Source organism: Petromyzon marinus, chromosome 42 (genome assembly GCF_048934315.1).
Source record: "Petromyzon marinus isolate PM22_M1 ecotype Great Lakes invasive population chromosome 42, UKy_Petmar_22M1.pri1.0, whole genome shotgun sequence".
Classification (NCBI taxonomy): Eukaryota; Metazoa; Chordata; class Hyperoartia; order Petromyzontiformes; family Petromyzontidae; genus Petromyzon; species Petromyzon marinus.
The window spans coordinates 8,898,266-8,911,546 of NC_133708.1; the positions used below are offsets into that span (position 1 = coordinate 8,898,266).

Sequence of the window (13,281 nt, forward strand, 5' to 3'; positions counted from 1 at the left end):
AATCAACTCGCGGTCACAGCGGGGTGGCTCAAGCGCAGCTCGCTCTGCGTGGGATGTGGCAGTTGGTTGTTAGCCACCTGCGACGATGCCTAATTTGCTGCGTCTTCAGGGGACTGCGACCGCACATCGATGCTGTCGCGGAGCGTGTTTATTTATTTATTGTCGTTGTTATTGTCATCATTGCTTTTGGTCTTCGCTTGAGCAGCCAAGCTGCGGAGGAGCGTTACGGCGGGCGGGGAGCGCGACGCTTAGCGTAGCGTACGCACGCGCTTTGCTTTTTTGTGAGTTGTGTGTTTACGCCAGATTTTCATATTTTTTTTTTTTAGATTGCATGGCCCAAAGGCCCAGGATACTTAAGCGGCCGGCAACAAACGTCACCATTATCAAAGTTGTACGAGATGAGAGTGTGAAGCACATTAATTTAAGGCCACGACACAGAGGCATTGGGTCTCTGTGCGTCTATGTTGTGTCTGTCTCTCTCTCTCTGTGTCTCTGTGTTGTCTCTCTCTCTCTCTGCTTGTGTGTCTGTCTGTGTGTCTCCGTGTCTGTATTTTGTGTCTCTGTCAAATGTAGTTCTACCTGATGACGACTGCGTGTGTTGCAATCGAAACGTCGTATTCTATTATTTAATTGATTTTCTTCATACCTGACTTTACCGAAAGAACCAACGATTAATTGAGCTGTTCATGAAACACACGCAACACAAAGTGCTTGTCACAAATTAACCACAACACCTCACTGATCGTGTCAAGGACCATTAAGCATCATCACACGAACTCCACTCATCCTCGCAGCAGCGGCTTTTGGCTGAACAAAGACGGTGGTCACCGCATCGCGCACTTTCAGATGCGCTTCTGCGGCCGTCTGGAACACTCTCTTCCTTCCGACATTAGGAAGCCACTGGAGCTATGGACTTTGAAATCCAGATTGAAAACTCATTTCTGTAGTGTTTAGTTTGTTTGTTAGTTGTCCTTCCACCGCACCTCCGATTAGCACGGCTGGCTAAGTACGGTACGAAAGAAGTTCAACAAACTCACAGACATTATAAGAGTTTGTTGCAAGAGACGGCGGGAGGGGGATTTAAAGGTTGAACAGCGCGAGGGAAGACAACGAAAGAAGAGTGGTCGACTGGCATTCATGCAGCGGGATCTTAGAGAGAGAAGTACACCCAGAATGATTACGTTTTGCTAACACAGTGACTATTGTGAATACATTTAGGGCACCGCCGGTAGCGAGATGTTAACTCCATCGCCTGGTACGCAGGAGGTCGTGGGTTCAGTACCGACCTTGACACCTGTATATTTGGAGTTTGCATGTTATCCCCGCGGCCGAATGGATTTTTCTCCGGGTCCCCCATTAAGGAACACGCGTTAACAGTATTTGGCTGCTATAATTTTCCACAGGGTGATAAGCCACTTCGTTGAGCTATCATTTGTGCCCAGCTTGCTTCTGAAAAAGAAGCTACATCGCTCAGTGAACCTTATCTGTTAAAATTTGAATCTTTAGTAGTTTTAAAAGTTTTCCTTCATTAAACAACACAATTTGTATTCGTGTTTATTTACATGTAATGCCATCCCAAAGACATCATTATAATTCAAAGACGCCATTTCACAACGTGAACGAGATGACGGGATGAGCGAATCGCTTTCATCTAAACCACAGGCATCGTCGTCATCATTGTTTTTATTTACAATTTTTTAAATTTTATTTTAGTAAAACAGTCACACTATGAAGACACAGTGCGCAAAAGCCAATATACATCCAAACAAAATTTACCAAGATGGCATTCGTCATTTAATTCCTCTCACCAACGAGTCAGCTGATACTTTTGTTCACACATTTGAACAACTTTTCCGTCTCAGGTTAACCAAAAAAAAGTCGAAGTGATTTCCAGCTCAACCTGAACTGTGAGGCAGTGCACATCTCCCGTTTACAGCGATGAGGGGACTTGCCCAATTAAAAGCCGGTGGCATTGACAAAGTGGTTGCCAAAGCGTTGGAGGCAAACCGTGCAAAAAAGGGATTTATAACCAAGACAGTCATTGCATTTTGCTTCCCGTCAGCTTCTCTCCTGCCAATTCGAGATGTCCAAAGTCAAACGCACGCTGGAAAGCGTTAACCTAATCCATGGCTATGCGTCATCATCATTCTCTGCTTCTTCTGTAATTAACGTGTCGATATAAGGGTTAAGCTTTGCCAAGTGCACTTCCTGCCACCCCGATGCTCAAATAAACATTCAATTTCCCTGGATCCATTAGGGAGCAAATGGAATAACAATAATAATAATAAAAACCTGATTCCAGCAGCACAGTACATTGCTGTGGCACGGATTTTTTTTCTTTAACGCAAAATCAAAGCAGGAAGCACTCAAAGGAGCGTGCGTTACGTAATGGTTGAGGCGTACACGTATCATCCCAACATCAGGCGACGTTAAGTAATAAGTGGGTCACACGTAAACAAACGTTACCGCTCTCGCCTACGCGCTGACAAACTCCCGTCTGACGCATGGCTAAAGCACGAGGTGAAAGCGCGGCAGCGCACGCGCGCGGTTCTCGCCCGCTGCCGCGTGAAGGGCCCGCAGCTTGAGGTAGCTCCAGGCGGACCCCATGGAGGTCATTTGGCCTATCCCTTTCTACGCAGGCTTCGCAACTTGGGAGAGGCGGCAGTGGCCACACTTTGCCCCACCGCACGCGGCCTGCCGATCAGGTAACCGTGGCGCACCCCCATTTGTATCGCCGCGTGGACAGAGGCCAGGGGGATTTTAAAGAAAATTGCCTCGGCTCGTTCAACTGCCGTGCCGGGAGATTTGAGTTGAACCGGTGCCCTCTGAATTGTGCCAAGCAGTGACGCCACGGCAGCTGCCCATATCTGACGCTTGAAGCTAATGATAAAAATTTGACGCATTTTTGGAAGACTTCAGCATCCTCGTCATTCGTCGCCGTCATTATTTTCATCACGTTTCACGTGCGGTGGAGTGGTCGCGCGTTGGTTGGCACCAAACGAACTCTGAACACGGCCTCCAGGGTTCTTCTTCTTCCCGCTCACGGCTAACATCGGTGGCGAGTGAAATCTGTTCTGGGTACTCGTCTTCCCAACCCCAACCCCCTTTGGCACTGACCAGCGCGGTGGTGGTGAAGCAAGGTCAAACACCTCCCATAACCCACGTGGTGTCGGAAGCCCTTCCCCCGGCGGTGGATTAACAAACGCGTTGCCCATCGAGACCACGAGTCTCCGTTTTCCCGGGAGCTCGAGGAACACGAAGGCAACGCTCAAGACCGTGTGGAGAAGTGAGAGGGCCATTATACAACGGATCATTCCATAGATGTGTCGAGTAGACGTAAAACACGTACGTGTCACTATAGCTATTTGCGGGATCCAAGGGGACGTGCAAGATAAAGCTTTCATTAAAAAAAAACTCTACCCCAATCGCGGTGTTATTCATGTGCGAACGAACGCTATTGGCGTTTGTCTTCACAGGCTCAATGTCACCATTAGGGGAAACCGATGGAGAGACACGTTAATTACCTTAGATATCTGAAAACTAAATTTAGACTTAAAACTTTCGTGGCTGCAGGAATTCATAGTCTTCGTTCTTTAGGTAAAGTCACGTAGATAGAAAACAAAAAACATCCGCCTGATGAAGACCGCTTGTGTTGCGATCGAAACGTCGTGAGTTTTTTGCTGTTTTTTAAGGTTTTTTTTTCCCTTCTAGTTACGTGACTTTACCGAAAGAACCAAGACGATATCTGAAAACGAAATGTAGAACCGCTGTAGATTTCAAATGCACGGTTTTTAATTTAAACCAAGTATTCTCGACACATTATCTTCCTCAATGGAGCACTGATAGGTTCAAGAGCCTTGGCGACCTCCTGAGTGCCTGCACCACTGCACAGAGGCACCCCCCCACCAGCCAGGCGCTTGTCGAATGGTGAGACAATGTGTTCACCTTTACCAGACTTACACTGACCGGCATGGTGAAGTATGGTCAGCCCCCCCCCCCCATCACCCCCACGATGACCAATGCATTCAAAACATAAAATCTGGATGAGCGATGGTGGTGGCATGGCGGGGAAGGGATCTTTCATCCAGCAGTGGATTGACCATGGCTGATGATGAAGTATTGTATTTAAAAATATGAATAAAAAATGTAGGAAGTAACACTGCGATAATCCGGGACATAACGTTAAAAAATAATGTTGACATTACTTATTTAATTGAATCATGCAGAATACATCGCGAGGCAAGATGAATGTAATCCTAAAGACAGGCGAGTTGCGCTTGGCCAGACGCACACACAGAGCTTCGACCACGCGGCATTGCGCATCCCGGCTCAACGCCGATTGAGTACGCGACGGGCGCGCGACGCGGAAACATGCAACAAACCCCGTCGCTCCACCACGCTCGATTTTCCGGCAATAATTACTATTCCCGCCACACTCGGCTTCAGGCGCAAGCATTCTCGCAATCCTTTGGCATCGGTTCCGCCGTTTTAATTTCTCCGTGCTCAATCGACGGATTAAACAATGTTTTTTTTTAGGGACAACTTTGTTCCCCGGCCCCCCACCCACCCAGCCAGCCAGCCCCCCATCGCGGGCTTATTTCGTGCTGCCCCTGGCAACGAGAGACAAGGAAGGTCATTGTCCATTGCCCAACTGTTATCTCTTCGGCGACGCGCGGAGAAGAGAGAGGGAGCGGGCGAAAGACGACGAACGAGGTCAGCGGGCGCACGGACCTCGTGTCGGGACGCGAGAGGCTCACACGCAAAAGATAAAGATCCCCCCACCCCTGATTTGGAGCACTCGGACTGCAGGAATCCATACCCTTTGGTTCGTTCGGTGAGGTCACGTGGTTAGAAGTACTGTTAGTTAGAAATACCGAAATAACCAAAGAGTATCCTCCACCCCGCATAGCCCGAACAGGCGAACGCCTACGAATGCCAGCAAGGCATACGACGGGCGAGGGCAGCGTGTGTCCAGCACCACGCCCCGGCCACCTTTGTCTCCCCAACACCGATGCTTTCGCACCGCACCAGGCCCGGGTGCTCGTTTGAAGTCCGAGTCGATCTAAGGAGGGAGCCCCGGGGTTGGTTCGAATATTTTGTTTGTTTGTCGCGAGCCGAGGGAGTGGAACTCGGTGTCATCAGGTTCGCGGTGCAGCCCGCTTGCGACCACTGCACAACCCACACCGCCGGAGGAGCCACAGTCTCACCCGACAGCCTCGAAGATGACGTCTTAGAACTCTCTTGGACGTTAGTTAAAAGGGCCTCTTTAGCCGCACGGCATTTTTAACAAAGCAAAAAAATGGCGCCCCCCCCCCCCGGCATCCCCCCCCCACCACCTCCCCCCATACACGTGGTATTGTCATGAGCCGAAGAGGAACGCGCCTCCTACGAGGACCTCTCGCAGCGAGCGGTGCATCACCCCGTGTCAGAGAGTAGGTTGGCGAGAAAGTCCACGAGCGAGTCAGACCGACGGCGCAGACGAAACGCACGGCTCGTGCGTCGCAGCGCTAAACGAGCCCGACGTGGAAAACCACTCGACGGTGACTCCTCCCGAGCTCCCCTGAACCCCCCTCCCCCCACGACTCCCACTCACGCCCTCAACATGCTACCGGCTGACTGCCGGTGGTCAACCACCAGGGGTCACAAGAGGCGCCGTTGGGCACCTTCGCGCGCACGGGCCCCGTCGCCGGCACGCGATAAATCCCTGGCAGGTGATGTCACAAAATTGTTTTTTTTGCGAAGTCACTAAAAGGAGGCCTCCATGTCCACGCCAGGTGCACGCCCTTTGTAAGTTTCCCCGCCAGGATTAATCGCCGCACGCGAATCAACCAGGTTCGGCAAGATATCACTCAAATGCAATATGTCGGTAGCCAGACCGAGACCATTAAACTCGCTTGCACTTTAGAATGGGCTTTAATCACGTGCGGCTAAGACCTAGGTTCGTTATGTTAAAGTGGCAAAGTGGGATCTTAAAAAAAAAAATTGGGGCTCAGATTGCGGAAATAAATCGTGCGTCGTAAACCCTTGGTATATATAAGCTATGGTAATGTGGAGGAATATGGTGTTCGCGTGCTTAAAACGGTTAAGTCATAGCTCACGAGTTGTACGAGACGGTTATTCTCTTTTATAAGATAAAATCACGTACTCCATGTGAATGTATTTCCCTCCAAGTATCACTTCCTTCCACTCCCTGCTGCTCCCATTGATGAAGGTCACACCCCCTATTTAAGGCCCAGAACTGGAGAACATTTTCACAATTCTGGCAAACTGCTTGATGAGGCTGGTTGTAAGCACCAGCGAAACGCAATCTCCCATTTAAATGTGCACGGGTCGCTATCCAACACCGGTCGTGCTGCTCAAGTTGTAATAAATCGTCGCGTGCGTTCATCACGTGACGAATGTATGAATTGCCTGCGTCGGGTGGAGGAAGATTTACAAAACACATTTAAGTTACGCGATCTGACCGAAATGAATCCATCATGAATCATAATATCGGTGGCGAAAGCCTGCGACACGCGCTAAGAGTGCGATCTGCTCATCACGTCATCAACCGCTGATGCATTGCGTGCTCACACAGCAGTCAGGGCGCAGTGCATCAAGTGACACGTGGCACCATCAAATTGACTTCCAAACTCAACAATGAGCTATAATAATGTGTCAGTTGCTCTTCAAAGTGCCATACAAGAGGTTGAGCACGGTGTATAGATAGTGGGATAATACAACTGATACACAAACACACATTGATATATGTGCTTTCAAGCACTTTAGTCACATGTGCACTTTCCCTGTTGACAAAACATTTTGTTTAACTCATAATTGAGATATGAATGTGACGTGTCCTATTACTTTAGAACATTCCATCCATTAGGACCATGTGACAAATTGATGGCATTGTCACATTGAAGTCGATGTTACATGTTATACACCAGCCCAGGTTGACATTTGTGTGGTGTACTTTTTAAATCCATCTGTTAGGGAATACCGAGTTTTGACGTCGTGACTTAAGTGAGAATCCTACACCGACACTGATACACAACAACACGGTGCGTGCCAAACACACACACCATGTGCAGATCGCCGTCATGTCTCTCCCCATGTTGATAAAATTGCGTTCAAATCCATCAGCCTTTTGAATGCAGCCGGTGATGAATCACCGCCCCCCCCCTGACCCCCCCCCCTCCGCCAGTGAGGAGCTCACATCTGGCTCCAATTCCAAACGGCTGAGCCTAAACAGATTGAAGAGAGCGGCTTTCGACAGACGCAACTCTCTCATTAAATCATGGTGCGGGGGGGGGGGGGCGGGGGGGGGGGGTGAGGCTTGTACACAACACCTGACCGGCGTGTGCCAGTCAGGTGAAGTCAACCACGGATCATCTCCTGAGACGCCCTGCAGCACCGCAATTGCTACTCAAGATTTTTGGCGAAATGCCAACACCCAAAGAGGTGGCCTGTGCGGAATATTGGGGAAAAAGACCATCGCACAGGCTGGACGGGAGACACGACGAAGAAGACCCGATAATATGCTTTCGGTCTTTCAGTAAAGTCACGTAGATAGGTTCAAATTAATAAAACTAAAATAAACAAAAACCGACGACGTTTCGACCACAACACAAGTGATCGTCATCAGGAGGCACAAAGAGGGGGAAAGCTGCTGAGGCAGGCTGTTTTTAAAGGTTTAAAATGGGTGTAGCCCAAGGGTCATAAACGAAGTGGGCGGGGCTAGTGATGTCAATGTAAGAGATTAGCATGTCAATGTAAGATATTAGCATGTCAATGTAAGATCGCAGAGCCGCCTACCCGCGTCGAGGTCGGCGCGCGGGGGTGGCTGTGTTGGTGTGAGACATTTAACCTGCTAATGTAATATCGGAGAGCCGAAGTCACGGGGAAAATACACGTAAAACTAACATCGGAAGGTGGCAGGATGGGAACATCACAGCCAGTTATGACTTAAACTGTTTGATGACGTCCTTCCAATGATTGCTGTGTTCGTACCCATCCTCTCGGTTGAAATTGTGTCCGTCTGTATATATGGATGGCATCATGAACAAATCTTTGTTGATAGCCAGTGGGCTTACAAAGTACCTTCGTCTTAGGGAAATCAATTTCGTGTGAGCCAGCCGCATTAACATAATGATCAGCCACGGCAGAAGTATTGGTCCTACCGTGTTTCAAATCTGCCTTATGCTCACGAACATGGTCCGAGACATGTCGCTTAGTTTCCCCAATGTAACTACTGCCGCAGACACAGCTTAGTTAGTTAGTTTGTAGTTTGTAGACGCCAGGGTATTGCATGTCAGATATCCTATCCTTCACAGATGGGATCAGATCACGAATTTTAAGTACTGTGTTAATTCCTGCAGTCACAAAAGCTTTAAGTCAAGAAAGACCCAATAATATCGAGCGTCATCTTGTTTAAATTCGCGAAACTCTGAACTGGTTTCGACCTTCTGGGTTGCACCAGCAGAGAGGCTTGTCAACTAACAAATGCTGCTGGATTACCCATTGTTATTGGCAAAATTGTCCCACGTGATATATGGGTTCCTGTTTAACACAAACTCAAGTGATTGTGCAGTATTTGCTCTCTCATGTGCGTCCCCCTGATGTGAATTCAGCTCCGAACCATGTGGAGCGAAGCGTCAGACACCGTGCATGAACACGCGGTGCAACCTGAAATCGCGTCGGAGAGAGACAATGAACAGGATTAATAAGTGTCAACGACGATGTGAGTCTTGTGGTCGGCAGGCTTACCAGTTTGTAGAGGTCAGTAACACTGATTTGGTCTGGATCCACAAGATCAAAATCTCTTCTTGGCACCAAGTCTAAGCCCAGCTGTCTGCAGTTACACAAACACAGACACACACGCGTTTTTTACGGTTAACTCATTTTAACACGGAAGCTTTCGCGACCAATATCATCCACAATAGAGGAATTTTTAGGAGGGGGGTCAGATTGCGTAAATATCTAAATGTGTCGTTAAAACCCGCCACTACCCGACACAGCCAACTAGTAAGGGTTGTCACGTAAATAGAACGTGCTCATTCCGCATGTTCACTCCGCGGCGTCGAACAGTTCCAGCTCCACCAAACGCCTCGGCGTTCAATTGCGCGTTTCGACGACTGCATCGAACGCGCGGATCGAACAACGGTGTATTTATTTCAGCCTTTCAATCAATCCAGGGCCTTCCCCACGCAGCGTCCCCGGCGCTGTGTCGCCACGCTGGTGATTGCCGTGTCACCACGCTGGTGAGCGCCGTCGGCTAAGGCGGCAGCGTGGTCCAGGACCAGTTTAGATTTCACTCGTCGCTAACGCGCTAAGCCGTAGCTGAGAATCAAAGCCGGGTTTCCGGGTTCATAACGCGGTGCGCGCTAAACCGCCGCGCCTCTGCGTCTCCCCCCTCCCCCACGGGACTGAAATTTCATTTTCAAGGAGTGCTTTGCATTGTGGGAGAGAAATCAGAGAGCTCGAGAGAAAGCGGGTGCATACGACGATAAAACAAATATTCCGCACAGATGGGTACACAAACACACTTCATGTACTGACATTTCTCGTGGCCACCTCACCGGCCCAGCGGGTTTGGGAGTCTCACAAATCTGCATTATCTGCCAACCACACGTCTCGAAAGCTCTGGTGTGTAAAACACATTTGGTCATCAATGTGCATCTGTTTCTGTAAATATTCACTCCATAAAGCGTGGGCTGGCGGTGGCTTGGGGAGGATTTCATTTGGCAGTGAACTGAACGTGGCTGCTGATGATGACGATTATGGAAAGGAAGAGATTTGAATCAATTAATTTATTGGGAAGCTTGACATCTCAACAATAACCAGTTAAAGCTGCCCAGTTCAGTTTATTTTGAATTACCCTGTGTGCCAGTAAGCTCTTAAATCGGGTTTCATGAACAACATCAACCATGCCCGTGATGACACAAACAACAACGCAAGGGAACGGCAATCGAGCCATATAATGAGACAGTAATTAGTTTGTAATAAATCATACTTTCATGGTTAAGGATTAATCTCTCTCCCGCTCTGTCTTTTGCGTATATGAATTGACAATCGAATGCAGCAACAGGTGGCTCGTGAATAGCATAGGCATATTGTTAGAGAGAGCTTATTAGGGATGAGATAAGACACCACTCATCCTGAGGACATCCAATTGTACAAGGTACCAATGACAAAGAAAGTGATTGTGTGTGTATAATATATATGCATACATATTGAACCGCAAAACCATTCCAGAAGGATTTTCAACCAAGATTGAGACTGTACAGTACAGCAATAATTAAATGTATCTACTATAATGTTTTACATATTTGATGTATTATTCCCTTTCAACCGTATCTGATAGTGAAATGGAAATAAAAAAAAAACTGCTGTGTGGGAGCAAACCAATTAATTGGCATTATGGTCACAGCTTGTCTTCTCTGTGTGTTCCCCCCAACGTTTCAATAGCTCATTAGAGATTGTGGTTTTGCAAATCGGAGTGCTTTTATTGCGAAAGCGTCCCCTAAAGGTTTGGCCTCAAAGGATCTCACCTTCGAACAGAGGCTGCTAGTCCTCAACCAACCCATCTTACCGCCCCAATACTTTAGGTTTTTAAAAGGCGCATTCTAATTTTTCATCAAATCAAATATTCTTGGATCGACATTTAGGTAAAGATGTTTGATGAAATGGCCCCTTGCTTCGCATTTGTTCACCATTTATTATGTTAATTGCCGACACCGAATGCCGAATTACTTAATTCGGCACAAATTGGGAAACACATCCCCCCTAGATTACCATCGCTCTGCGTTTGAGGCAAAGCGAGAACATTGTTCAAAGAGGGACACAGTTCAGTGGGCACCACAGTGGCAAGATGTTAACTACCCTGCCTGGTATACAGGAGGTCGTGGGTTCGATCCCGACCCTGACGCCTGCTGTATATTTGGAGTTTGCACGTCTCTCTCCCCGTGGTCGCGTGGATATTTTCTCCAGGACCTACTGTTTTCCCCTCCATATTTAGATAATTCGTTCAGAGTATTTGGCTGCTATACATTTCCAAACGATAAGCCACTTCGTTGGGCTATCATTTGTGATCAGGTTGCTTCTGAAAAAGAGCTACATAGCTCAGATATTGCCCTGGGGGTACTTACCTGGTAAAATAAAAAAAATGTTTCGTTTAGTGGTAAGGTACATGAAACAGACCATTGGCGGATTATAATTCAGTGTAATTGCCATGTGCGTATGCAAATTCCCAACATCTGCCGGTCACTACTCGTTGCCATTGAGATTAAGTGCCACATTACAAGGATGGTGTGTTTGGGGCGTGTTATTTATTACATTTTTGGCGATGCTAATGGGAGCTAAATGATGATGGCCATAAATATTACGGCGGTGATTTTCGCTCAGGCGAATATAGAATTTAGCGACCCACGGCAAATTCAATCAACATTTTTATCCCAAAATACTCCAGGAAGTATATCGCGGAAGGTGCTTAATGATAATTGCTACACACGTTATGCAGAGTCTTAAGTAATTAACGTGCAGGTCAATGGTCCAATGAAAAAAATGAATTAGCTCCTCTGAGTATGTTAATGATGAAGATGATGACGATGCTGCTACCATGGTGATTAAAACGATGGCGAAAACAACGATGACAATGTTGATAATGATCATGACAGCGGTGATGCTGCCGCTACAAAGATAGTGACAAAAAACAAATGATGATGCTTTAGATGATGCTGCTGCCAATGATAAGTACAGTGAGGGAAAAAAGTATTTGATCCCCTGCTGATTTTGTACGTTTGCCCACTAACAAAGAAATGATCAGTCTATCATTTTAATGGTAGGTTTATTTGAACAGTGAGAGACAGAATAACAACAAAAAAATTCCGAAAAACGCATGTCAAAATTTTTATAAATTGATTCGCATTTTAATGAGGGAAATAAGTATTTGACCCCCTCTCAATCAGAAAGATTTCTGGTTCCCAGGTGTCTTTTATACAGATAACGAGCTGAGATTAGGAGCACACTATTAAAGGGAGTGCTCCTAATCTCAGCTTGTTACCTATATAAAAGGCACCTGTCCACAGAAGCAATCAATCAGATTCCAAACTCTCTACCATGGCCAAGACCAAAGAGCTCTCCAAGGATGTCAGGGACAAGATTGTAGACATACACAAGGCTGGAATGGGCTACATGACCATTGCCAAGCAGCTTGGTGAGAAGGTGACAACAGTTGGTGCGATTATTCGCAAATGGAAGAAACACAAAATAACTGTGAATCTCCCTCGGCCTGGGGCTCCATGCAAGATCTCACCTCGTGGAGTTGCAATGATCATGAGAACTGTGAGGAATCAGCCCAGAACTACACGGGAGGATCTTGCCAATGATCTCAAGGCAGCTGGGACCATAGTCACCAAGAAAACAATTGGTAACACACCACGCCATGAAGGACTGGAATCCTGCAGCGCCCGCAAGGTCCCCCTGCTCAAGAAAGCACATATACATGCCCGTCTGAAGTTTGCCAATGTACATCCGAATGATTCAGAGGACAACTGGGTGAAAGTGTTGTGGTCAGATGAGACCAAATTGGAGCTCTTTGGTATCAACTCAACTCGCCGTGTTTGGAGGACGAGGAATGCTGCCTATGACCCCAAGAACACCATCCCCACCGTCAAATATGGAGGTGGAAACATTATGCTTTGGGGGTGTTTTTCTGCTAAGGGGACAGGACAACTTCACTGCATCAAAGGGACGATGGACGGGGCCATGTACCGTCAAATCTTGGGTGAGAACCTCCTTCCCTCAGCCAGGGCATTGAAAATGGGTCGTGGATGGGTATTCCAGCATGACAATGACCCAAAACACACGGCGAATGCAACAAAGGAGTGGCTCAAGAAGAAGCACCTTAAGATCCTGGAGTGGCCTAGCCAGTCTCCAGACCTTAATCCTACAGAAAATCTGTGGAGGGAGCTGAAGGTTCGAGTTGCCAAACGTCAGCCTCGAAACCTTAATGACTTGGAGAAGATCTGCAAAGAGGAGTGGGACAAAATCCCTCCTAAGATGTGTGCAAACCTGGTGGCCAACTACAAGAAACGTCTGACCTCTGTGATTGCCAACAAGGGTTTTGCCACCAAGTACTAAGTCATGTTGTGCAGAGGGGTCAAATACTTATTTCCTTCATTAAAATGCAAATCAATTTATAACACTTTTGACATGCGTTTTTCTGGATTTTGTTGTTGTTGTTATTCTGTCTCTCACTGTTCAAATAAACCTACCATTAAAATTATAAACTGATCATTT

The 13,281-nt window shown here is 47.3% G+C and overlaps 1 protein-coding gene across 9 annotated transcripts in view; it reads right to left on the minus strand.

Annotated features, from left to right (window-relative positions):
* The window catches only part of DOCK3 (dedicator of cytokinesis 3), a 237,977-nt gene that overhangs the window by 119,873 nt on the left and 104,823 nt on the right, over positions 1 to 13,281 (minus strand). For all 9 annotated transcript variants that reach the window (XM_032969863.2, XM_032969867.2, XM_032969866.2 and 6 more), the window contains exon 7: positions 8,749 to 8,833. In XM_032969863.2, the coding sequence (XP_032825754.2) occupies positions 8,749 to 8,833 (85 nt within the window). The remainder of the gene's footprint in view (positions 1 to 8,748; positions 8,834 to 13,281) is intronic.